The sequence below is a fragment of the Sus scrofa genome, chromosome 6, assembly GCF_054392235.1.
Source record: "Sus scrofa isolate SSC_HxYL_T2T_F1_AM1 chromosome 6, Sscrofa_HxYL_maternal_Yorkshire_Landrace_v2.0, whole genome shotgun sequence".
Taxonomy (NCBI): Eukaryota; Metazoa; Chordata; class Mammalia; order Artiodactyla; family Suidae; genus Sus; species Sus scrofa.
In genome coordinates, this window is record NC_139388.1 from 3,858,495 (window position 1) to 3,883,858 (window position 25,364).

The 25,364-nt window shown below is 58.8% G+C and overlaps 1 protein-coding gene and 1 long non-coding RNA gene across 4 annotated transcripts in view; one reads left to right on the top strand and one right to left on the bottom strand.

Moving 5' to 3' along the window:
• Positions 1–24,864, top strand: part of LOC146402159 (uncharacterized) — a 41,874-nt gene extending 17,010 nt beyond the window's left edge. Inside the window, exons 1-2 of one of the 2 annotated variants that reach the window (XR_014805280.1) lie at positions 10,370–11,953; positions 24,589–24,864. This is a non-coding gene — a long non-coding RNA (uncharacterized LOC146402159). Of the gene's footprint in view, positions 1–10,369; positions 11,954–24,588 lie in introns of those variants that run through there. The other variant, XR_014805279.1, reaches the window with a different exon arrangement.
• On the bottom strand, positions 1,637–20,777 carry IRF8 (interferon regulatory factor 8). Of its 2 annotated transcripts, none has more exon segments than NM_001252427.2 (9): positions 1,637–2,512; positions 3,067–3,182; positions 3,757–4,143; positions 7,756–7,803; positions 8,715–8,820; positions 10,288–10,376; positions 12,846–13,029; positions 17,167–17,341; positions 20,708–20,760. In NM_001252427.2, coding segments are annotated over 8 exon segments (1,281 nt in total). In that variant the 5' UTR covers position 17,341; positions 20,708–20,760; the 3' UTR covers positions 1,637–2,335.
• Positions 24,865–25,364: the final 500 nt, after the last annotated feature.

Here is a 25,364-nt window from a genome sequence, read left to right on the forward strand (position 1 = left end):
TCCTAAGTATTTTGGGGGGTGTTGTTTTTAAAAGCCATGGTTGGTTTACATGTCCTTTCTGCTCTTTCACTGTTAAGGAAATACAGCCGAGGTCTGTACATGCATTTTGTATCCTGCTACCTTGCGGAATTGGTTTATCAGTTCTCGCCATTTGTGTGTGGAGGCTTTAGGGTTTTCTGTGTGTAATATCCTGTCATCTGCACAGAGTGACAATTACCTCTTCCCTCCCACTCCCTCTCTTATCTGTTGATGTAGTCTGATTGCTGTGGCTGGGACGTCAACACTATATTGAAGAGAAGTGGTGAGAGTGGGCATCCTTGTCTGCTTCCAGATTTTAGCAGAAAGGCTCCGCTTTTCCCTGTTGAGTATTATATGGACTCTGGGTTTGTTGTCGTTTTATTGTGTTGAGGTATATTCTCCCTATACCCACCTTTGTAAGGGTTTCTATCATGAATGGATGCTGAATTTTATCCAATGTGTTCTTGCACCTACTGAGAGGATCATGTGGTTTTTGTCTTTTGCTGCTGTGGTACAATTTTTTTTTTTTTTTTAGAAAAATGTTCCAGTGCTTTTTCATCACAAAAGCGACTTTTAAGACGCCTGTGGCAATGCATCGAGCTGCACCTTGAAAGGTCGGGGAGATGCCATGAACCAGGGAGCCAAGCCGATGTGTGCAGGCCTCTGCCTGGCTCCTGCCTTGTGTCACCATTCAGGGAAACCATGTGGACACGTTTGGGGACAGCAGATGCTTGCTATTTGCTATGCTCGTCAGTAGTGTGAGTTCATCCTGGGCTAAAAACTGGGACTTCGCCGTGGGTTTCCCGCCATGTTGAAGGGCAGCATTTGCTGTGGCCTGGGGTCATCTTTGTTTGGTTTTGCTTTTCATTTTATGTACATTTTACCACCAATCTTTTTTAATTTTCGTTTCTCAATTTTATTGAAACATATTTGATTTACAGGGTTGTGTTATTTCTGCGTGTAGCCCAGAGCTTCAGTTCTACGTCTGTATATTCTTTGATATTCTTTCCATGCGGTTTATCCAGGAGGCTGACAAGAGTTCCCTCTGCTGCACAGTGGGACCTCGCTGATCTAATTCCGATGGAGCCGTGTGTGTGTGTGTCTGCTCATCCTAAACTCCTCATTTATCCCTGCCACCTCCCTTCCCCTTTGGTAACCAGCAGTTGGCTTTCTATGTCTGTGAATCTGTTTTGCTTTGGTAAATCAAGTTCATTTGCGTCATTTTTTATTTTAAACGACAGCCTATCCTCTCTGTCTCTCTGACCTACTTAATATGAGTCTCTGTCTGTAGAGCCATCCAGGTTGCTGGAAGTGGCAGTATTTCATTCTTTTTATGGCTGAGTAATATTCCACTGGCTGTATGCCCCTCTGTTGATGGACATCTGGCTTGTGTCCCTGTCTGTCTCGGCTGTCGTGACTAGTGCTGAAGTGAACACAGGGGGTGACTGTGTCTTGCCAAGTGACAGTTCTGTCTGGTGGATACATGCCCAGGAGTGGGACTGCGGGATCATTATTTGGAAACGCTTGGTTTTTTTGAGGCGCCTCCAGACTGTTTAGACGGCCACCAGCCCGTGAACAAGGAGGCTAAATCGAAGGCACAGGCAAAACGCTTGAACAATTCTGTTACTTTGGGATCTGGTGGTTTTCCATCTTGCCCATTTTATTAAAAAGATCAAGGCATTTTACAATAGGACAATTAATTTAACATACGGCAATTAAAACCAGTCAAAACTATTTAGAAATAAGGAGAGACAGACGTATCAGGATTACTTAATTACAGGAATGAAAAAATAAACCTAGCTCTACAGTTTCTGGCCACCAAGGCCCTAAAGCAGGGTTTCACGGTCTGAAGATGGAAACACACCAGGGTCCCTGGTGATGTCAGGGCGCTGCTGGCCCCGAATTCCACGGCGTGCGCTCTCACCGATTGGAAGGCTGGTATCCGGGTCTTTTCAAATCTTATTCATATGCCTAAAAGTCAAAGGACAGTTCCCACGGAAGCAAGCACAGGAAATCCTTACTAGTCAAATGGAAAGCCGCATCTTTGGAAGCTCCGAGTGCCCCCAAGTGCTGGAGGCCTCGGAGGCCTGAGGAGAACCAGGAAGAAATGCCGCGGTCCCCGCACACATGCCGGCCGCTGTGCGCGTCCACGGCTTGCTCCGAGCAGGGAAGGGGCCCGGCTCTGCCTTCCTGCCAGTCCTCCGAGCGCCCTTACTGCAGGGAGAGCAGAGGGAAGCCTTCCGCCCCGTCCGAGGGCTCCACATCTGCAGTACCGGAATGCCAGGTGCGGCCGGGGTGGGGCTCCCGAGAGAGACATTTAAACTGTGATCTGCTGGTTTTCTCGGAAGAGGGGTCTCTGGTATGAAGCGCAGATATCGGGAAACATCCGGAAGACCTGGTCTGGCTGGGCCTCCTCCGGCACCTGCATCATGGAGCCGGCGCTGCAGCTCCTGCTGGCTTCTTCCACCAGCTGCCGGACGTAGAGCTGCTCCACCTAGAGGGACGCACACAAGGTCAGAGCCGGAGGGGTAGGGCGCTGGGGCGCTGGCTAGCACCCCGGTCCAGGGCTACCCCTCTGTACCGCCGCATGAACGAACTCAGAATGTGCAGCTGCAAAGCAAGAGCACGCAGTAGGCCTGCAAGACTCCCACGCAGACTCTCCCAGTATTGTTCCCAGCTCCTAGCAAGGGTCCAGAATCACACCATTAGAGTTTCAGTTCTTGGACTGGAGTAAAACCAGGCGGGCACAGCCCTGATCTGTCACCTAGACCTTAAGACAACTAACTGAACAGGTGGACTCTGTTGGAAAAGGAAGTTCTGATTTTTGAAAACCAAACCAAGCCGAAAAAAGGAGTAGAAGCACAGGCCGTGAGAGTCCTGGAACATGAGAAGATGGTTCAGAGGTGCAAAGACCCCTCTCTGCACGCGAAGGTTCTGCCCGGGCCGGCCCCTGCACACAGGCGGAGCCCCCAGTCCCCCCACCCGCTCCCCAGCCCGAGTCACAGACGGGGCTGCAGTGTGCAGGCGCCAAGCTCTGGCCGATCCTACCTGCACGAGGATGAGCTTGGAGCGCAGGGGCGTCATATCTGGGAACTCTTCTCCAAAGCACAGTACCACCCGGCTGTCGGGGAGCCGGCCCTGGCTGTTATAGAACTGCTGCAGCTCTGCAGGGACACAGGGAGGGGTGGCATTTGCACCTGCCGGCCTCACGACGGTCTCCTCCCGGGGGGGGCTCCCCGGGGCCCTGGCACCTGAGCTCTCCCACCATCCCAGGGCCCCTGCCCTGGGGAGCCCCCAGAAGCGCTCCAGCCGCTGCTGTCCCAGAGAGAGGAGCAGAGCTTCGGGGCACAAGGCACCACCCCCTGGCTGGAGGGTGACCGGCCTCCCCCGTTCGGCCCCTGCAGGAGGATCTCACGGGGCGGGACCCTAACCACACGCCCACAGCGTGCCATCTGTGTGCCATCTGTGTGTGGGCGGGTCTCCCTGCCTGGGGACCCAGCATGCAGACGCGGCGCTGCGGGCTCGAGGTGGGGCCTGAGACCCTGTGTCTCACCAGCTCCCAGGGCCTGGGACAGCCCCCACCACCGCTGCCAGTTCCTCCTGGGACCTCGGCCAGCTGTGCGAGGAAGGAGCGGCCCTGCCCCGCACTCTACCCACCCGGGGTCAGGCAGGGAGGCCCGGTGGTTCCACCGCCGTGCGGGGCAGGCTGCAGGGCCGGGGCGGCGGGGGGGCACTGACCTCGGAAGAACTGGCTGGTGTCGAAGACCTTGACCACCTCGTCGCGCTCCAGCTTGTTGGGCCCGTCCCGGCCCGGCGCCGCGTTGCCGCTGTAGAAGACGCGGCCCTGGCACAGCCGCTTGACCAGCACGCCCTGGCGGCTGCTGTGCAGGATGACGCCGCGCTCCAGGTGCCCGAACAGCTTCCGCGTCACCTGCCTCTGCCGCTCGCTGGGGATGGCGTCGGCCGGCGGGAAGCGCACCAGCTCCAGGCCCTCGGGCCCGTACAGCTTGCCGCTGGGCAGGCTGGGCGGGCCCAGGGCCAGGCGGCAGCCCTCGGGGCAGCTGGTGGTGGTCTGGCCCACGAGCTTGCCCCCGTAGTAGAAGCTGATGACCATCTGGGAGAAGGCTGCGGGGAAGACGGGGGGCAGTCAGGCGCTGCCCCGGAGCGCCCGGCCTCGCGTGCTCCCGCACGGGGCCAGCCCGGGACCTCCGCGGCACTCGGGGGCGTCACGCGCCCCTTCTAGAAGGAGCGTGTTTATCAGCATGAATAGACTCCCTGAGGAGGCCCACGCTTCCAAACGTGAAGGGCGCCGGCCGCGCCCTCCCTGCTTCCTGAGGCCTGGGACTGCTGTGGTCTGAAGGGCAAAGGACGCCGTCACCTGCTCATCTCTTAGGAAGGCAGCTGCGTCTCACGGCACGGCGGGGACCCTGCTGCTCCTGCCTGTACAGCGTCCAGTGTTACTGTACACGTACAGAAAGGTACGTGTGTGTACACACACACACGCAGACACACACAGGGTGTTACCTCCGCTGTAACAACGCGGCCTGCTGCCTCACTCGTGCTGGAAAGCCATGCTGGGGCCGGCTTCCAGCTTAGTGAGCTCAAAGATGTCATCTTTCTCCTGACAGAGTCAGTCTCCCCGGGATTCCCCAGATTTCAAACCAAGACTCTCCCGAAAACCCTTCATCCAAACCTGTCCTTAAAAAACACTCCAGTTGAGGCAGTGTTTACCCAAATGTGCCACACGTAAGAGGATGGGGGGGGCGTGAAATCTAAGATGTGAGCCGGAGACCGGATGCTGTAGATCATCCAGGTATGAAAGTGGCTTTGAAGCCGGGGCTCGGGGGCCTGAAGGTGGGGCACCTCTGAACTCGGGCTGGGGGGTACCGAGGACAGCAGCAAAGCCCATGACACTCCCAGGGGGACTTGCACGTTCACACTTCCAGAACTACACGTGCTGTCCCTCAGCCTGGTGAGTTCGGCACCTTCCGAGGGTCCCAGACCCGTCGGGGCCACCGATGGAGCCATGCGAGCCATAGCTGCCCCACTCCCTGCGCCCCCTGGAGCCGCGCAGCCCCCCCACCTGCACGCGCCCCTGCCTCCTGGGCCCGTGCTGTCCCTGCCTCCCTCCTGCACCCATGCTCCGGGCCCCGCCCTCTCTCGGGCAGAGTTCAGCTGCCTTCTAGAACCACGGGGGCTTCAGGGGCTCTAGCCTGACCCGTTACACTTGACTGAAGAACTGAGGCCCCGGCGGCCGCCCAGCCCCGTCTGCTGGCACCCGCTCGCCACCCTCCCCACGGGCCACGTCTGAAGCATCCACAGCGCCTGGAACTCCACACGCTCCACCCCTTCTCTCAGCAACTGGGAACTCGTCCCAAATGACAGAAATGCCCCAGACTGACCCGGTCCCCACCGAGGCCTGGTCTCACCCTGCGCCCCTCAGCCATGTCATCGGGCTGGTTGCACGGGCGGCCAAGGCAGGGGTCCCAGAGACAGTGGGCAGGCTGTGCCAGTGACCCAGGGGGCCCAGCAGAGAAGTGGCCCAGGTCAGCGCTCCTGCATGTCTGAGACCGCACTGCAGCCCCATCCTGCTCCCCTTTCAGTCCCGCATCCACCAGGATGGCCCCGCTGGGCTACACAGCAAAGACGCCAGGAGCACAGACCCTGGAGGCTGGCCACCTGACCCCAGCTGGGTGACCTGGGCAGGTGGCTTCGCCACCCTGGGCCTCGGCTCCCGGTCAGCGACGTGGAGACGGCAGGGCCCTGGGTGGCTTGAAGCCACCTGAGCCCGCGTTTGCATGTGGCACCTGTAGGCACCATATAAACAGCTGTCAGATGAGCTGGGATGACAGGACAGAGAGGGGTGAGGCGTGGGCGAGACCCCTGAAGCCACGTGCCTAGTCTCATAGCCACACCTGATGCCTGGACCTACAAGCACCTCTCGCCACACAGAGACCCTGGGCGGTGGAGGCTGTGAATAAGGACACCTCCCTGCAGGGAAGGAAACCGCCCTGAGACACCCCTGCCAGGTGGGGCCTGCACGCGCCCCTCTCGCTGCAGCCTGGCTCTGCGTCTGCATGGAGCCGGAGCCGCACTAAGCCACGCGGCCAGTGCTTGACCTGGAGGACACGGTCAAGGGCACAGCCCAGCAGCCGGTGTGCAGCCCACCTGTCACCCCACCCTCCATGTGGGAGGGCTTCTCAGAAACACCCAGACCTCTGGCTTCTCTAGAAAAAATGGACCCATGAGTCTGCGAGTCCCCAGGACGGCGCCCCTCTGCCTCACCCGCCACTGCTCCACGTCCCTGCGGGTTGAGAACCAGGGACTCCTGACACCACCACGGTTACACAGTGGGTGTGCGGACTGAGCAGAGGTGCCCAAGTTCCCGGCTTCTGCGAGAAGGTTTTGGACCTTTTTTGGATGAAGCAGTGGCTGGGAGGCGCCTGGCGCACTGGGTGCTGAGACAGCTCGGGGACTTCCTCCTCCTGGGGCCATCTCCTCACCCGGAGGCGGCGGCCCTGTGCCCAGCTCCTCTCCCGCCCCCAGACGGCAGGGTCAGCAGAGTCCCCCGGCCGCTAACCAGGTCACAGGCCCGACCCCATGACCCGGGGCCGCACGGAGCCGGCTGCCCAGCGTAAAGCGGCCTTGAGAACAAGCTTGCACCAAGGCCTGGGTCTGAGCCTGCCCCGGTTCCCAGCAGAGTGACCTCGGGCGAGCCGTGTAACCACTAAGCCAGCTTCCTCCCTTGCGAGGCCAGGTCCCCGCGTCCCCAGCGGGCAGGGCTGCCAGGCAGTGGGAGAGCTCTGGAAACAGCGGGGAGGGGGGGTTCTCTCTGGGGGAGACCTGCCTCCACCACCCCAAATACACCGGCCCCGTGAGGGCCTTGGCGAGACGCTGCTCCCTGAGCTGCGCTTCCTTCTCTGCGCCAGGAGGCCCTAGACCCTGGGCCCTGACGTCCTGCGGTCCCTCTTCTCACAAAATAGGGCAGCTGTTGGGAAGACACTGCCTTCATCCACCCAGAAAATGCCACCAAGGAGCCTGAATGTAAATTCCGGGGCCACAGCCCAGTCCCCGGCATAACTAGGCAACAACGCGGCCAGCTCTGTGGCCCCGGGTCTCCGAGGCTGTGCAGTGGGCCTGTAATGGCACCTACTTAGAGCAGGTGGTGAACGGGGAGGGGCCGTCAGAGGCTCAGCGCAGATCCTGGCCTCCAGCTAGTGTTGAGTAAGGTCAGCCCCTGCCGTCACCGTCACTGTCACCACGAGCAAGACCAGCCCCACCATCGGTGTCGGCGTCGCCGTGCGCCTGGGTGTGAGAGCTCAAAGGAAACGGACGGCAGTGGCTCCGACCCATCTCGTCCCTCCCCGAAGCTGCAGTGATGCCACGGACGACCCCACGCGGCTCTGACCAGGCGGCTGTCCCTGCCAATGCCGCTTCACCAATGAGGAGCCCGAGGGCCCTCGTGGTTCAGTGACTCCCGCTGCGGTCACACCAGAGGGCAGAGCGAGGCCTTGGGCGTTTCTCCCCCGGCTCTTGCGTGGTGACGCCTGCAGGGAGCTCTCTGGGTCTAGCGGTTGGTCTGACCCAAGAAGAGACGCACGAAGGCCGGCCACCTGCCTGCTCCAAACCACACGGCCCCGGAGCAATGGGCTCACCCACAGCCCTCGTACCCCCACGGGCCCCTCACGCTTGTCTTGGAAGGGAGCCCCCACCCTGCCCCGCCCCACGCACCCGTACCTGAGTGGTGAGCATCGTAGGCCGGGTACCCGGGCACCAGCGGCAGGCCTGTGGGAGGAGGAAAGGCAGCTTCAGCCCCGGGAGCAGCAGTGCGGGAACCAGCCCAGGGTTCCTCCCGCGGCCCCGCGAGCTTCCGCCACAGCCCTGCCAGTACAGCCACCGTGTTTCATAAACCAGACTCAGCCCCCAGCGCCAAGGGCAGGAGACGTCCTCTGTGCTGGGGGACTTCTGACCACGTGTCCGTGTGACACTGTGGGGCCAAGGGCCTGCTCCCAAAATGCCTCTGGACAGCACCCCACTCAGGCCCTGTCTTGAGGGGAGTCCAGGGCGCGGTAAGTGTTCCTGGATGGGCCGTGGTGGCCCCGGGAGTCAAGGTGACACTGTTTCCCTGCAGCCTGACCGCCTCAGAGGCTGCTGGGTCAGCTGTCACCTCCCGGTCTCCCACAGGGGTCAGCGGGGAAGGGGGCGACAGAGGAAGCCAAGGGGCCGAAGCCCAAGGTGGGCACGGTGTTTCAAGGAGCAGGAGGGGGCCCGTGAGAAGCTAATGAAAGCGCAAAGGCCTCATTCCGTCCTCACGACCCCTGGGGGCAGGGCCCAGTGTCTCCATTTCACAGTTAAGTAAACTGAGGCTCCACGTGGGATGCACAGCCAGGGTTCCGAGCTCGCCCCATCTCGGATGCCCTGGACTATCCTTGGCTGTCAGGGGTCTTTGATGTCCTAAAAGACGGACCTAACAGACCTGGGACACACACAGGCCACAAGGGCCTCTTGCCTCTGCTCCTGGAAGTGGGCCCCGCCCCTCCGCCGGCTTCCCAGGAGCCCAGTGTCTCTGGAAAGGACACTGTGCCTTCCAGGGACAGGAGCGAGCAAGCAGGACAGAGGCAGGACCAGGCCCTGCCCTCGGGCCCAGCTCCCTCCCGTAAAGAAGGGGTCACGGCAGCCCCCGGCCCCGTCCTCACCTGCGCTGGGCTGCGGCAGCCCCCAGTCGGGGAGGAGCTGACTCCGGCAGGCCTCCGGCGGGGAGGGGCTCCTCTTGACCACGCCCATGTAGTCGTCCACGGAGGGCTGCGGGGGGGGGGGGGGGTGAGAGGGGCAGCCGTCACCGGGCTTCCAGAGCCCCGACGGGGTTGGCAAAGCCCTCACTGAAGCCGCACGGTCACCCCGTGGCAGGGGACGCAGCCACGTCTCCCTCCGCATCTTGAGAGATGCAGGCAATGCAGCCACCAGGCTGAGCACTCAGACCGGGGGACCAGAGCCCCTCCTGAAGGTCCTGGCCCGTGACACGGAACGGCCCTGTCACAGAGCCTCGGATGCCCTGGCAGCGTGAGCAAATTCTGGGAGCGGGTGACGTGGACAAAGTGCCCCGCTCCACACCCACATCGGGAGGCTCCACCTCGCACCCGCCCCTTCAAGAAGCCTGGTCAACCCGCTTAGACGTCTGCGCGCCCCGTGAGCCCGCAGTGCCAGTCCAGCTGTCGCGCTCTCTGAGCTGAGTTGGCGGAAACGCCTTGCATGGACGACAGGACCTCGGGGCAAAGAAGCGAATCCGGGAATTCGCTGGCTCTGCTGCCAGAGCCTCGGGGCCTCACAGCAGCCTCGAGCAGGAGGGCCGGGCAGCCTGGAGGAGGGGACGTTTGCTGTCCACATCCTCTGACTCCAGAGGCTGCCACTGCCGCCACGAGGGCACTGAGCGTTTCCCAGCACCCACGTCGCCTTCTGCAAACACTGTGTGGAGTCACTTCAGCTAAACAGCGTTGGCCTTGCGGCATCCATAGCCAAACAGCTGAAGTTCGTATGCAAAAACCCATGTCTTTGGCCTAAGGAGACCCTGTTAGGTGTTACTCCGACCCCGTGAACTGCGAGTCTACCTACAAGTCTAATGAGCTCGGCTGTGGGGCTTTCCGACCCGTCAAGGACTAAAAGCTGCACGTCACACGACAGCGACAGCGGCCCGCCAGCCCCCAGAGCTGGTACGCGAGTCCAAGTCAGAAGGACAGCCCCGAGCAGCAAGTTTGTTTGTTTTTTTTTCATTGCAGCCTAAAAAGGCAAGGGGAGGGAGTTCCCATTGTGCTCAGTGGGTGAAGAACCCAACGTAGCATCCATGAGGATGCAGGTTCGATCCCTGGCCTTGCTCAGTCGGTTAAGAGTCTGGCGTCGCTGTGGCTGGGGTGTGGGCCGGCAGCTGCAGCTCCGATTCGGTCCCTGGCCTGGGACCCTCCCTGTGCCGCGGGTGTGCCCCTGAAAAGCAAAAGCAAAAGGCTCAGGATTGTAGCACGCTGTTCAAAACGTTTAAATAGGAGCAGGTCAGACCTTCGGGGAACTCCGCTAACAGAGCAGGCAGGTCCGCCCCAGCCCTCGGGGTGACGGCCGGGCACTGGGGCACAGGGGGCTGCCCAGCAGGCGGAGGCTGTCTCAGGGGCCTCACAGCCCATCCCTGTGGGGTGGAGGCTGGGCAAGCCGAGCCCCGGCTGCCCTGGCAGCGCGTTGAGAAGGGCGCCACTCCTCCGGGGACCCCCCGGCTCCCTCCCTCACCTCCTTGATCAGCTCCTCGATCTCCGAGCGCCCGCACTCCATCTCTGTGGCTTCGCTCATGCAGCCAGGGGCCACCACGCCCAGTTTGCCTGCGGAAAAACGGGACAAGGGCATGACAATGACAAAGGGCACCGAGGCATCCCGGTCCTCATGGAGGCTGGAGACGGTGGCTTTTAAAGGCTCAGCCGAAGGAAAAAGACATCAACAAGGCGTCTTCACTGGTTGGGAAAGGCCTACACTGTTTTCCCAGCCTGCTCGGTCCTCTGATGAGCAGCGCCAAGAGAGAAGTGGCCGCTGCTGAGTCCAGCACTCCGGGGACAGAGGTAGCACTTGGCCGCTTCCTTGTGTCGGCTGAGATCTGAGGTGCACTATCAGATGAACTTCACACCCCGCCGAGCTGCGAGTTACAAACTGGGGCATTTGAAGACACACACAGATTTCCTGGCAAAAATATGTTTGCAGGTTGGAGTCTTTTTTTAAAGCACATGGGCAGGAAACCTCTTTTCAGCCTTTCCAAATATACACGTGTGCACCTGTGCATGCACGCAGCTCGCCACAGAGACACGCGGATGCCCAGCTTGGAAGCTGCTGGCAGCCGAGCCGCCTAAAGGCACAAAAGTGTGCCCACAACAAGCCTTCCAGACCAGGCTAGTCTCTCCCCGGCTCCAGCCTCTCCTGGGCCAGAAGGGCCTTATCTGTGGATCCGAGGGAGCCTTACTCTGACCCACAGACACGCGTCTGCTGGATTCATCAGGCCAGTGGTCTGGAGCTGACGCACCCTTTATCCAGACTGCACTGGGAAGAGACCTCGCTCAGAGGCTGCTGATGGGGGAAGTAGGGGCAGGTGGGCACCCCCAGGGCAGCCGGGAAACCGCTGAAGTTCAGAGAAGAGCGCCCACCTGACTATGCAAATGCAGGGCCTGGCTGCCCTGAGAAGCACTGCTTCTGTAACGCCCACCCCTGCAGGTGACACTGCAGCCCTCCGCGCTGTAAACAAGCCGGGTCACCTGCCCGTCCAAGGCTGGCTGATCCTGTGGGCGGGGGACTAAGAGAAACTCCCCTCCTCCTCCAAGTCACAGTTCACTTTATGGTGATGCACCCCTATCCCGAACCAGCAGTCAAGTGAGATGGAAACGGGGCATCCCAGAGCACCCTGTAGGAGGTGCCCCCAAGGGGCCTCTGATTCTCCAGGGAGAAGGTTGTTTGCCTTACTGCTGACGACAGATCAGGCTTCAGGGAGGTGTTAATTCACCGACAGTTAGGCCACACGTGATTAACAGACTAGATCACCCCAACCACGGCTGTGCTGCTGGCGGGACACTGTCAGGCGGGCCTCGGCCTCTGCCTTTTGCTGACCAGGGGCCCCGGCGCTGCCTCTCTGTTAAGGTGCCCTTGTTAAGGAGTTTAAAAACTGTCTAGTCCAGGCTCACCAGATTTTGTCAGGGTCTCGATTTTAACTTTAAAAATTCTACTGTCAACATGTTTAACCTCCCTCGGAAACGCAGAATCTGCCCGGCTCAAGGCAGTTTTTGAGCGGTCTCTATCTTTCCAGAATTACCAGATGAAGGAAGCGTCCAAGGAGCAAGGATGCTGTGTCAGTGCTCCAACTGCTACATTAACAGCAGAGAAAATCCGGGTGCCAAAAGGACGTTTTAAACCAGTGACGGTAATCAGGTTTTCTCTCCCGGGCTGACTCTGGATCTGTAGCAGCTGCAGAGCCAGCACTTCGAGAAGACAGAGGCCAGACCTCTGTCTTCTCGAAGTGCTGGCTGATTGATTAGTGCTGTCTGGCCAGGGCACGGGCAGCAGGACCAGGAGACGGGAGGCCGCTTTTTAAGACTTTCATCTCTTCTCCGAGCCTTTCCCGGGATTTTCCAGCAGGGGGAGACTTCAGGAATGACCACCTCCGGGGGTTCCCGACCGTGATCAGAACCTAGAGTCTAGAAGCCTGTCCCCCCTCCAGCGATGACACCAGGGGTGCAGCAGCATCACCCACCCAGTGGGGATCTCGGCCCTCGACCCCATCAGCCAGGCTTCCCTGCCCGCCTCCTCTTCTCCCAGGCTGCTCTGGGAGCTGCTGGAAACCAGGAGGAGCCCCTCGTCCTGCTGCAGAGGAGCCTTGCTCCTGGCGAGGCCTCACCACACGCTCACCTGACAGGGAGCAGCAGAGCCAGCTGCCAGCCCCTCTCCCTCAGCGGGGCTGCTGCTCCGTTGGCAGGTGGTGCGTGAGGTCCGGGGAAGGCGGTCCTGACCTCTGCTCCCCCAAAGGAGAGAGCCAAGTGTTTAGATGGCTCAGCCTCGTGGGTGGCAGCCAGGACCCCAGACCCAGGCTCTCTGGTGGGGGTGCACGCCAGGCAGCCTCCATCAGGCTGAGGGCCCATAAAGAAGAGAGAGTTAGGGAGTTCCCACTGGGACCCAGGGGGTTAAGGACCCAGTGTTGCTGCAGCTGTGGTGTAGGCCACAGCTCCAGCCCAGATACAGTCCCTGGCCCAGGAACTTCCGTCTGCCGTGAATGCAGCCAGAAAAGAAAAGAAGAGAAGAAAGAAAAAAGTAGTTACATTTTTGCTCTTCCTCGGGGACAATGCGGTAAACTTTATATGGTTCAGAGATGTCCAGCTGGGACCGGTCTGTCACTTCCTCAAAATCCGGGCTCTTGTTCAAAGCACAGCGTAGCCTCGTCTTCCACGTGGCTGGTTCGGCCTTGTCCCCTTCCTTAAACTTCCCCTTAAAGACGGCCCAGGCCTGAAGGAAGAAAAAACAAACACATGAAATACACAGCCGGCCCCTGGGCCACGGACACCAAGGGCCAGGGTCAGAGCTGCTCCTCCTTGTCCCCTGAAAGTCGTCTGTGGCCAACGACTCTGGCCCGGGAATTTCAGGGCTCAGAGACCCCGGTCAGACCACCTTCTTGGACAGAGGGGACAAGACCCAGGTGGAAGAGGGCCTCCCCCCCAGGAAGGGACTCGAGCCCAGACCCAAAGCCACACACACACACACACAGACACGCGTCTTGGATGTGCCTCTTGCAAATCCCCCCCGGACCAGCGAGCCAGGAGAAGCCTGAGGTCAAGCACCGCAAAGAGGAAGTCGCACACGGTTTCACTAGAATGTTCAAAACGAACCATTTGTTGCTTTTTCAAGCCAACCTCTAGCTAAAATTTAGCATAAAAAGGGAACATTTGCAAAAAGCCTGAATGGGGTCATGGGCGACCCTGCCACTTTGAACAGAAATTTTGTTTTGCATTTTGGCATTTGCTCTAACCCTCCCCACCCCCACCCTGGGTATGCTTAAAATGCACGCAAGTGTATTCCCTCTGGTTTTTCCCAGCTCTGTTTTCTGACCTCTCCAAACCTTAGACTCGGAACTAGGATCAGAACTTCAACGCTGGAAACTTGAAGTCAAAATGTAAAACGAGGCAGGAGTTTTAAAAAAAGAAAAAATCAGACCTGTGACCAGGCAGTTTTTATGTTCCAAGGCTGGAATACAGACACGCACCAACTAGGAGGCCACTGCTGTCAGGTGTGAACGACCGCTGCCGTTGGGCAGCTCCGGACAGGTCTTCCGGCCTCAAATAAGAGAGCTCTGGCTCAGCCCCCCTCGGAAAGGGCAGTTCTGAGAGCCACCTCCCCCACGGTGGCCGAGTCTGGGATTGAACACCAGCTGTTCTGACTTCCAGCCCAAGGAATGCCCACGGTGGCAGCAGGCCCCCGTGCCCAGCCTCACGCGCATACCCGCCGGGCCGGCTCGCTCCAAGTGCAGAGCCCTGGGCCTTGGCCCCTCACGCCTCCCTGGGTGGGGGGGCGAGGTCTGGAGAGGGCATCTGCAGCCAGCTCCGATGCCAGCTCCCGGTGCCCCCTCTTCGCCGCCACCCTGAGCTCAGAGGCTGCCTCTCCGGCCGAGGAAGGGAAACCCAATGGTCCCGTCTGAGCGTGAGCAGAACAGCACGCCGACCCGCCGGCTTCTGAGCATGTTTGCAAGTAAACGGTTTGCAGTCCTTTTGGTCATTTTTCTTCATGTATCAACTGCATCACAGAGCACACGCACGCACAGACAAGGGAACTCTGCACACAGTCAACAGGGATTTCAGGTTTGCATTAAAATGTGAAATCTGAGGTTCTCTACCCAGCACTGCCCTCGCTGGGATCGGGTCCCTGTGGGGGCACCGTCCTGTGCAGGGTGGGACATGCACCTACAAGATACCAGCAGCATCCCACTCCCTGGCGTGACAACCCCCAACATCCCCAGACCTGCCAGGCGCCCCCCAGGGGAGTAAGGTCACCACCCCACCCTTGGGAACCGCTGGGCGGGTTAACCCACATTCCAGATGGAAGTGGGAGAGCGTGGACTTGGGGCACACGAGGACCAGCTGGTGTCCACCCAGAGCTGCACAGCCCAGGGGGTACCGCCGTGGTCCCTGCTCCAGTCAAAGCTCACACCCCATAAAGAAAGCAGGACACCCACAAAGCAGGGCCGGGCCTGTGGGCAGGGCGTGCGCCAGGCTGCTGACCTCAGGCCCCCCACGGCCAGCCTGCCCGGAGCCCTCCCAGGCCCCCAACTGTCCACTCAGCTGTGTGCCCTCTCCAGGCTCCGCAAGAGCAAACACTGGACAGGACAGAGTGATGCAGCCCGGCTGGGAACCCAGTGGCACCTGTGCCCCCGCCCGCCCGCGGCTCTGCGCCCATCTGCGGCCGGCATGAAACCCAGGCCCACCCTGCCCTTCCCCGCTTCTCATCGGGAGCTTTACAAATCGGTTTTTCCCTCGAAGGCCTATGGAATTTGAACGGGCTGCTGCTGGGTTCTAATTGGTTCGGTCTGTCATAAAGTAACAAACCAACCCTCGCCTAACCAGATCCCCTGAGCTTTAGGAAACGGAGGCAGAATACCTCCCGACTAAATACGAGCTGGCCTCAGGGCCTCATCCGTGTACTCGGGGGACCCCAAGAGGCTCCCGCAGACAACGAAGGACTCCCCGGTATGAGCGGCTTCTCAGGATGCTTCGCTAAGGCAGAGGAGCAGGCTCGTGTTTTTTCCTTAACGCAGACATTTGTGAACGGTTTTCTTGGAACACGGGAAACAAAAGGTTCTCTACTGAACCAGAAAATCCCCAAGACGGCCCAGGCTGACGATGGCCGCTTCCTGCGACAGCAGAGCTGCGCCGGGGAGCCGCCGGAGACAGCGCCTCGCGGCTGGAAGGGAGCACGGCCGCCGTGGACGTCCCAGCCGCCCGGCTCCGGGTGGGCGCCCAGCCTGCCTCCCGCCCCCATTCCTGCCGAGATTGTAGACTCACTTCTGATTGCCACACCGAGCGACTGCGTAACCAACGGAAACACCGGGAATCTTGCACATTTTCTCAACGCTGTTGAAACGGCCGTGAAGACCATTGCATAAGACGCATAAATCTGGGGCTCTATGTCCTTACTCCCAGAGCGAAGCGGAGCAGGCTGAAGGGAGGCCGGCGGGCCCTGCGCGGGCTGTGCAGCTCCTATCCGGCCCCCTCTGCTCGCCTCCTGAACAGGCTCTGCCGTGGTCCGCCTGCAGCTGTGCCCTGAGCACCCCGTGCATCCTGGCGGCGGTCAGGCCCTGGCAGGGTTCTCAGTGGGGAGGGAAGAGGGTGCCCGCTGGGGGGCGTCTGGCATTGTCACACTGCGGCAGGGGATGCAACTGGGTGGAGCCCAGGTCCCCTTGGTGCCAACATCCTCCTGGCTGCACAGGACGGCCTCACACAGGAGTGACCCGGCCCAGGTGCCCAGGTGCCGAGGACTGAAGCCAAGTCGGACCTACTGGTGCTCTGCTCCGGGGCCAGGGTGTAATCTGTCATCTAGGGTTTTCTGTTGGGGACACTCATCCCTGGCTAAGAGTTGGCTGCTACACTGGGGTCGTGCAGGCCTTGGTCCCCCTCACTCATGATGTCTGGGGTCTGGTTCTGGCCCCCCAGACTCAGCCTCCCCTCCCTGACTCTGGCCCCCAAATGCCCACAGAACAAGCACACACAGCAGCAGGTGGAGCACGTCTCATGTGTCAGTTTGCAAACATGGAGGCCTGGGTTCACCTTGGCCTTGGGCTCCGCATCTCCTACAGGGTGGGGCCTGCACTTCTGGAGCCTTAGAGGAGTTCAGAGGGCACTCTGATGACCCACAGGAAGTCTGCTGACTTAGCTGGACAGCAGAGCTGGGAGCTCTTGGACAAGTCACCTCTCTGGCCTCTACAGGACAAGGACAGGAACAGCACCTAGGGCATGGGATTGTGGGAGAGGAAGCCGTAAACCACGTGGGGCCCGGCCTGGCACAGAGCAAAGTCACAGCCGGCACTGGCCGTCACAGTGCGTGTGGCGGAACTAGAGAGCGTGTCTCCCCACGCTTGGGGAGCTTGCCGTCCTCAAGGGAAGTGAGGCTATTTTGAGACACCTGCCGCAGGTCCAGGATATCCACGTGACCTGGTCCCGGAAGCAGTGTCAGATGCTCTCTCTCATCTGAGCCGACCCCTCGCTGCCAAGCAGAAGGAGGAACTCGAGAGGACGAAAAATGAAGCCTTTCCCAGAATTCTAAATGGAATTGAGGCGGCAGCCAGGGGAGGAGGCCTCTGTCTCGGGCCCTCAAAGACGTTTCTTCCTTTCCGTGTCTGCTACGCCTCGTGTAAGAGGCCCGGCAGCGCAGGGGAAGGAAGCGCCCTTGGCTTTTTCCTTGTGGGAAGAAGGCCAACAGAAAGACCTGACCTCCGTGGTGACTACGTCACAGACAGATGTAACATCACCTTAGTCTGGTTTGGGTGGCACCTGTGCCCCTCGACCGACTTTAAAGAAACCGGAGTCCTGTGCAGGCAGGTGAGGCAGGCATCAGCCCGGAGCCCCGGCTGCGCGGGGGCGGGGGCCGGGTCTCTACCTTGAAGATGGAGGCGTCCACCTCCTGGTTGTAGTCCTGCTTGCCCGCGTGTTTCCAGGGGATCCGGAACATGCTCTTCTGGTCGTTCTCCCAGATCAGCCCCGGGTACATGGCGCTGTCGATCTGCTCGATCAGCCACTGCCGCAGCCGCCGGCCGCCGTTCCGGTCGCACATCCTCGGGAAGGAGAAAACATCCTGTGAGTGTCGTGACACACGCAGTCTCACGACTCACAGCGCCCCACGTACGCCAGAGCCAAGGGCCGCTCCCAGGACAGAGGTGCCGCTTCAGGGGGGAAACGCCGAAGGTCCAGGAACTCCCGGCCACCTGCCGGGAGAAGACAATGCCTGCTTCCAGGACCTCCAACCCCAAATGGAAACCGAAAGCTCCCTGGGAAGTCTGCAGCTGTGTGGCAGCCAGCTGCGGGGCGGTGGGGGGGATGCTCTCGCCAGCTCTCACCCTGTGCTGTTTCAGACAAACAGCCGCATGTGAGCACATGGGTCGTCATCCGTTTTTACACCAGCTGGGGAAGCGCTTGTACCTCTCCAGGTGCCTCCAGTGAGCAGGCCATCCCTCTGGAGCCAAATCCATCACGAATGCCCCGCTGGACCAGCGTGCGCAAGCATGGCCTGAGAGTCTCCGGGAAGCAGGAGACCCTCGAGGCTCTCCCTTCTGGACGGCGCCCTCATGGCTGGTCTGGGACTGGGCCAGAGATGGGGCGGCACCCTGGCCTCTCGCGGCTGGTGGCCTGGATCGCCGGCGGACAGGCCGGGGGAGCCGTCTGCACAGGGCCTCGCTTGAGGCATACACGGCACCTGAGACGGTGCCTGGACCTTGGGTGCGCCTCCCTTCGAAACACGTGCTGCTGCCCTTCTCCCAGCCGTCTTCCTCAGGGACTCAGGACCCGCTGGGGGACGGGGGACACGGGGAGGGAACCAACCACAGCGACAGCGCAAACAGAGCCCGCGCTTCCAGAAGCCGCCAGGCATCCTAGGGGAGGACATCCCTGCCGGAGCCGGCGGCCTTCCCAACAGCCCCGAGCAGGAAGGGCAGCCCTGCCTGTCGACTCCCAGCCTGTTTACGAGAACAGGGTGGAAATCCCCTCGGCAGTTGGACAGACGCCCACCCAAAAAAAGAGCACTTCAGTTCTTCTGATTAAAATGGGACCTCTTCGGGCAGACACGTTGGAAACAATCGGCAGTGACAAGACCCCATGTCCCCAAGGACATGGTCCCATCCAGAGCCAGCCTGGTCCATAAAGCAAGAAGCCTGTGGTGTGCACACTCCGGCCGCCCTGCGGGGGGCAAAGGGGTCTAGGTCCGAGGGGGCAGGAGGTGCGGGCCCCTGAGTGCCAACCGTGACTTTTTCATCCAATGCCCCCAGCTGCCCACTGGCAGTTTTAAAAGGACTCAAATCTGTGAGATGGGAGTCGGACTCAACTTGGAAACTGTGGCCTTCAGCAAAGGCTCTTCTCTAGCCCCGGGGAGAGTCACCTGACGGCTCTGTGAGGGCCTCCCCGTCTGCAAAGCGGATGGGTCTCAGAGCCCCCGAATTTTAAAGCGGTCCCTCGTGGGCATAAACACGAGGGACAGACTGGGGAGGGGCACCCGGTGAGAGAGAGGAAACGGCATCACCACGCACCCCTAGAGAGTCACCCAGTGGAGCGGGACAGTCCTACAGAGCCTAGGGAGTGAGCCGCGCGAGCCTGCAGCGCAGAAGGCTGGCGTCGGCCCGGAGCCGTCAAGGGCAATGTCCCTGCTGGGCCCCTGAGCACAGCGCTCACAGCCGAGAGTCTGTGTGCTCCAGGAGCCTTCTGAAAGAAAGAGCGAATTTTGTTTGCAGGGGATTTTTCTAGAAAGCCGGTCAACACCTTCCCATCAAGATTTCCGATGGGTCATAACCCCCAAATGGTGAAGGACAATTATCTTGGTGATTTATAAGAAAAAGAAAAAGGAAAGTAAGAGAGGACACTCAGAGAGAGAGGAAGAGTGAGTCACAGAACACGAATATACTCCAGAAATCATCTAACCCAGCCCCCTTTGCCCAAGAGGGAGAACTGAGGCCCAGAGAGGCCCCCCGACCCCCAGCAGCACCTCGTCTTCCTCACTGTGCGGAAAAAGCCGGAGGGAGGCCGTCTAGCACGTGGACAGCTCACCTCAACTGCCACTGACGGCCCCGCCACGAGTCTGAGCACTAAAAGCCTGAGAGCCTCCTGCAGTGTGATCCATCAACCAACGTCCTGTACGCTCGCAAATTAATTTCACCAAATGCCAAGCCAAGAAAAATTTATAAGGCCGGTCACATGTTTATAACTTCCTCTTCCTTGATTTTTAGGTAATAATTCTCTTTATAGGTCAGCTCCTATCTGGAGCTAATCTGCATCCCTATAAACGGACCCGGGGTCAGGCTTCGCAGGCAGGAGGTGATAAGAGACTGCCCCGGGCCCACCCAACCCATTTCCAGGAAGGGCCTGAGAGTGGCTACAGGTGCGGGACTGGCCTTCACCCACGCTTCTCAGAGCACCTGGGCGTTTGCCCCGGACCTGGTCAGACCAAAGGCAGAAAAGCCATTTCTCCCTCTGGCCCCAATCTTGCTGAAACACCTAAACCTCTCCCAGTTCTCTCCAGGGCCGAAGCTGCCTTAATCCAAAGGACACACAGAGAACTGTCATTTAAGGGCTGGCACTAACTTAGGTCCCCCCTTTAAAGAGTGTGTTACTTCCCCCCTCATGTCTGGGGAGTTTCAAAACTCTGGAAAACTCAGTCTCCATTCGTAAAGCACTCACGGCTCTGGTGGGAGGGGAGCGCACCTCACCCTGGAGAATTCTGCCCTTTGCCCTGGCTGGGCCCACCTTTCACCAAGAGGCTCTTTTAGCTGTGACCCGACCCACGAGGACTTTCCTGCCAGGGACAACTGAGCTACGATGGTAGCAGAGGACCTCCAACCCCACTCAGAAATCTTTATTGTCATCAACCAGAATAAAAAACGCGTCCGCCTCGCTGATACACAGTCTAACCCCGGGAGCGGCTGGTCACGGCGCGGTCCCACCGTTTTGACTCCAGCCCTGCTCCATGAGCAGGACTTGAGCGGAAAAGGAGCAAGTCTTATAACAAGGGGGGTCATTACTTCCCTTCATAGTATGGTCCATTCTAAAGTTTCCCTTGCAAACTAGATTTTTAAGAAAGATGGGATTACTTTAAAGTATCAGCCAGTCTCTGGGAGCAGCCACAGAATGACCCTCGGCGTGGACGCTGGGTTCGGATTCAGAAGGAGGAGGAGGGGAAAAAAACAGGCCGGCGGCGGCGAACCCCCCGGGCGGAGACCGCACGAACGCGGCACACCTGCGCCGCCGGCCCGGCTCCACGGCCGCCCAACACCTGAGTCCCCGGCCGGGGCAACTACGCCCGCTGCCGCCCGCGACCCCCGCCCGCCGCCGACTTGGGCCTCGGTCTGCGTCCCGGGCTCCAGCCCCCAGCCCGCCGTCTACCTCCGCCGCCGCCCGCCGTCCGCGCCCAAGGCTCGAGCCCCCAGCCCGCCGCCTACCTGAGCCGCTGCCTGCCGTCCGGTCCCGGACCGCGTTGCCACACTCACCGCCGCGCTCCGGCGTTTCAGCGGCTGCCACGGGCGCCCGCGCGAATTTAAGGCCGGGGGCGGGGCGGGCGCGCGGAGCGACGGCCTCCCTGGCCAATGGGCGTGGGAGGGCCGCCGGGACCACCCAATGGGGGCGGTGCGCCGGGCCCGCCTTCTTCGAAGCGCTCCGCTTTCCGAGAAATCACTTTGCGCGGAGGCGTCGGCGGACCGTCCGGGTGTCTTCCGGGCTCTGCTCTGAGGGTCCCGGGAGTGCCCTCAGGAATTCCCAAGGGCCTCGGGGGCGTCCGCCGGCCCAGGTCAAGGTCAGGGCGCGTGGTGGGTGCCAGATGGCGGAGGCCAGCGCCGAAGGTGGAGGTCAGATAGCGCAGGTCAAAGTGGGGGCGCAGAGGTCCTCGATGCTGCAGACGGCTACAGGACCCCGCAGAGTCTCCCCCCGGGGCTCCCACCCAGGCCTGGGCGGACCGTCATCTAGCTAGTGTGCCGAAGTCCCTGGTGCTGTGTGGGAGGCATCCCCCTGTCCCGACGAAGCCCTTAGCAACGTGGCCAGGCAGTAGCAACTGTGCACCTGAAATGTGGTTTCGGAAAGAACCCGCCACGTACAAATCTGGCCCTCGGTGACCAGTCACCTGCAATTGGCCAGGAGTTTGGAAAACAACAACAACAACAACAAAAGCCAGCTGAAGACGTGGCTGAAACCACTGCCCTCTGAAGTTGAGAAATAAAAGCAGCAGTGTTTAGCTGTTAATGCTAGAATGTCCAGTTAGGGAAATTTTCGTCATAAATTCTTTTCCCCAGAAAACATGACTTGTGTTGAGGAAAGTTCCCCTTATGTCTGCATTCAGCATCCATGTTACCTGACACTTCATGGAAAGAGAGGAGTGGAGTCCGGGGGCAAAGCTAAGGACAGAAATGAGAAAGGAAGTCCAGGAAACAGCAGGAATGGGACACGTTTTCCCCTGTTCTCTTCCGGGGGATCCTCAGACTAGAGAAAAGGGAGAGTCTTCATTGCCTTTTATGCCTAATATACACAAGCCGCAGTGTTGACCCGGCCAGTTCAATCCTTGGGCTTCTCAAGGACCGAGTAAAAGATCGGGGGCTGAAAAAGAAATGCTGTGAACCTCAAAATGCAAAAAAAAAAAAATGCACTGCAAATTTGAAGTGAACACGTATTCAACAAAGATCCCTGAAATACAACAGGTCAACTTCATAAGTGTGATATAATTATTGATCAACACATCATTATATCTGAAAACCACGTGTAAATTAGCAGTCATTTGCTAAGAATTTCCTATTACCATCATGGCCAGGAAGTCACAGCAGTCATAAATAAATTCCCCATCTCCGAATAATTCCAAATGAAAACTCTCTTTACGCTTAAATTCTTTAAGAGTATTTAGATAATGGGGGCGTATTTTAATGTTTGTTACGATGTGGGATGAGCATCCGGAACTCAGAGTGCCGAAGGCCTTCGAAGGTCTTGTAACAGCCTGTGTGCTTGTTTATGCGCCTGTCTTTTCACAGATGTGCCCCTTACGCCTACGCAGATTTACTTACCTACACTCGCTGTCCACGGCACACAGATGTATGCGCAGCTCTCCACTCAGCACTCCCCTTAAGCCAAAAGACAGGAGCAGCAGTACAGAGAAGTCAGCGGTGGAAGGGCCCCAGCATATACTGTTGGCAGTAGGTGTCACTATATACATGACACGAATCGTTCACGATACCCTGGCTGGCATTAAAGCTGCTCCTGCAACCCTGTATTTTCCATGTGGTGACGCCTCGCTGCCTAGGATCAATTTCCAGACTTAGCAGCTTAGCCCCACTCTTGTGCCGTGAGCATTTGTTGAGCACCTCTTAGGCGCTAGAGGTGGTGCCGAGGACAGGAGATCCAGCGAACAGAGGACCCCAGTCTCAGGCCTGGGTTAATTCTGTGCTGCCCTTGCTCCCGATTCTGGGGCGTGGGGGTTAACAGGCAAAACCTGCGACCCTCATTCCAAACATGACCATGGGTGAATTCACCTGCCATCAGTTACCTGTGTTTACCTGCCCGGAACTAGGATGCGTTGCGTTTTCTCGTGCTTCTCTGAGACTGGGGGCTCATGACTGAGGACACAGGAGCCACTCACACCAGCTTTCAGAGGGGGGTGGGAGAACCCGGGCACAGTGGGATGCGAGTCCGGCGAGGAGAAGCCTCTCTTCCAGCTGGGGGCCTCAGGGGCCGACACGCCTCACGGGAACACCTGCTCCGCCCAGCCCATGAGGTTGCCAAAGTGTAGGAGTGGAAGCTCTTTTCCCTCTCCTAGGCTCTAAGCTGCCCGATTTCCTCTGCTCTCCGTGGTGCCTGCCGGCTCCTGCTCTGCTGGCAGCCACGTGCGTCTCAGCGTGCCCCCGGTTTTCCCCTCTGCCCAAGGTTGACTCCAGTGCCCTCCGAGGACAGCTCTGGGCAGAGGGAAGGGAAATTTAGGAAATTTTTCCTGACTGCGTGTTTCCACGAGACTGATAGATGACAAGGGGAATGGAAGTGACCCCCTTCGCTACGACTCTAAATCGAATTTTCTCCTTGAGCCCACATCCACCCCGTGACACTGCTGGGTGGCAACACCGAATCAGGGAAATGCGAGGTCACTGCAAGCAATGGGGCGAGGGCTGAAACTGCAAAGGAGCAAACCAAAGAAAACCAGAGAGATAGGCTCACGAAACAGGAAGTAATGAGAGGTCTATTAGTCGGCAGATGGGTGATCTGGCTGATAAGAAAGGCTTTGAAGAATATCAGCGCCCTGGGGTCACGGCAGCCAGTAGGCAGAGATCCAGAGCAGATGAAATAGGACATTTGCCACGAAATAAGCCAAGAGGCAGGGAAACATTAGAGCTGAGGCTGGGGGTGCCGGGTAGGCAAAGACAGAGCCTCCCTGAAACAGGAAAGAAAAAGTACTAATCAGGAGTTCCCGTCGTGGCACAACGGTTAATGAATCCAACTAGGAACCATGAGGTTGCGGGTTCAATCCCTGGCCTCACTCAGTGGGTTAAGGATCTGGCGATGCCATGAGCTGTGGTGTAGGTCGCAGATGCGGCTCAGATCCCGTGTGGCTGTGGCTCTGGCGTAGGCTGGCAGCAACAGCTCTGATTAGACCCCTAGCCTGGGAACCTCCGTGTGCCGCAGATGCGGCCCTAAAAGGACAAAAGACAGAAAAAAAAGAAAAGAAAAAGAAAAAGTACTAATCAGAAAAGAAAAGCTAGAGATTGGGCTTCATTCAGTGCAAGAGCTTGTGTCCATTAAAAGACAGCATTCAGAGGCAGCAACAAGCCAGGACTGGGAGCAGACACTCACCAGGTAACCAAGCAGGACCCTGGGGGCCTTTCCAGAACAGACCCCCACCCATGCCCTCTGCCTGCCTTCTGTCTGCACTTAATCAGGAGTTCCCATCGTGGTGCAACGGAAACGAATCTGACAAGGAACCGTGAGGTTGCAGATTCGATCCCTGGCCTCGCTCGGTGGGTTGAGGATCCGGTGTTGCCGTGAGCTGTGGTGTAGGTGGCAGACATGGCTCGGATCTGGTGGTGTTGGCGGCTGTGGTGTAGGCCAGCAGCTGTAGCTCGGATTCGACCCCTAAGAACCTCCATATGCCGCAGGTGCAGCCCTAAAAAGACAAAAACAAAAGTAATAAAAAAATTTTTTAAACAAATTTAATCAGAGAAGTGAGAGGATGCAGAAAGAAAGGAAAATGGTCAAGCAAGACTAAGAAACACTTTAGCCACTCAACAAAGTCAAGAATCTTTAGTTCCTCCTCAAGGGCTTGAATGTTCTCCGCCTTGTCTTTCTCGCTGTTTTGCAGAAGCTGAAGCCCCACCAGGTGGAAGAAGTTAACTGCGTGCTGCCCACCAGCACGGAGACCCCGGACCGGTGAGAACCAGAAGGTGGATGATGCTGACTCCTAGTGACCGCACCACCAGCCACTCAGAAGAGTGTCCGCAAGCTGATCACGCCCTGCTCCTTGAAAACCGTGACTCCTGGCTCCCCCTCCAGGGTGGGACACAGGTTTGAGGGCACTCACCCACTGTGGCCCCCTTGCCTGACAAAGTAATAAAGCTCTTTTCCGCTTCACCCAAAACTCTGTCTCCGTGTTTCTTTTTTTTTTTTTTTTTTTTTTTTTTTTTTTTTTTTTGTCTTTTTGCTATTTCTTGGGCCGCTTCCTCGGCATATGGAGGTTCCCAGGCTAGGGGTTGAATCGGAGCTGTAGCCACCGGCCTACACCAGAGCCACAGCAACACGGGATCCGAGCCGCGTCTGCGACGTACACCACAGCTCACGGCAACGCCGGATCATTAACCCACTGAGCAAGGGCAGGGACCGAACCCGCAACCTCATGGTTCCTAGTCGGATTCGTTAACCACTGCGCCACGACAGGAACTCCTGTCTCCATGTTTCTATTCTGTGCTGACGAACAGAGGCCGAGTCTCCACAACAAAGAACACATACTTCCAAGAAAGGGCTTAGACCCAGACATAGAAAGAAATCCTGTGAATCAATTAGAAAAGACTCCATCCTAAATTCTCAGGCAGAGGCAGTTTATTGCATGGATCTCTGCAGATATTTTAAGTGAGAAAACGC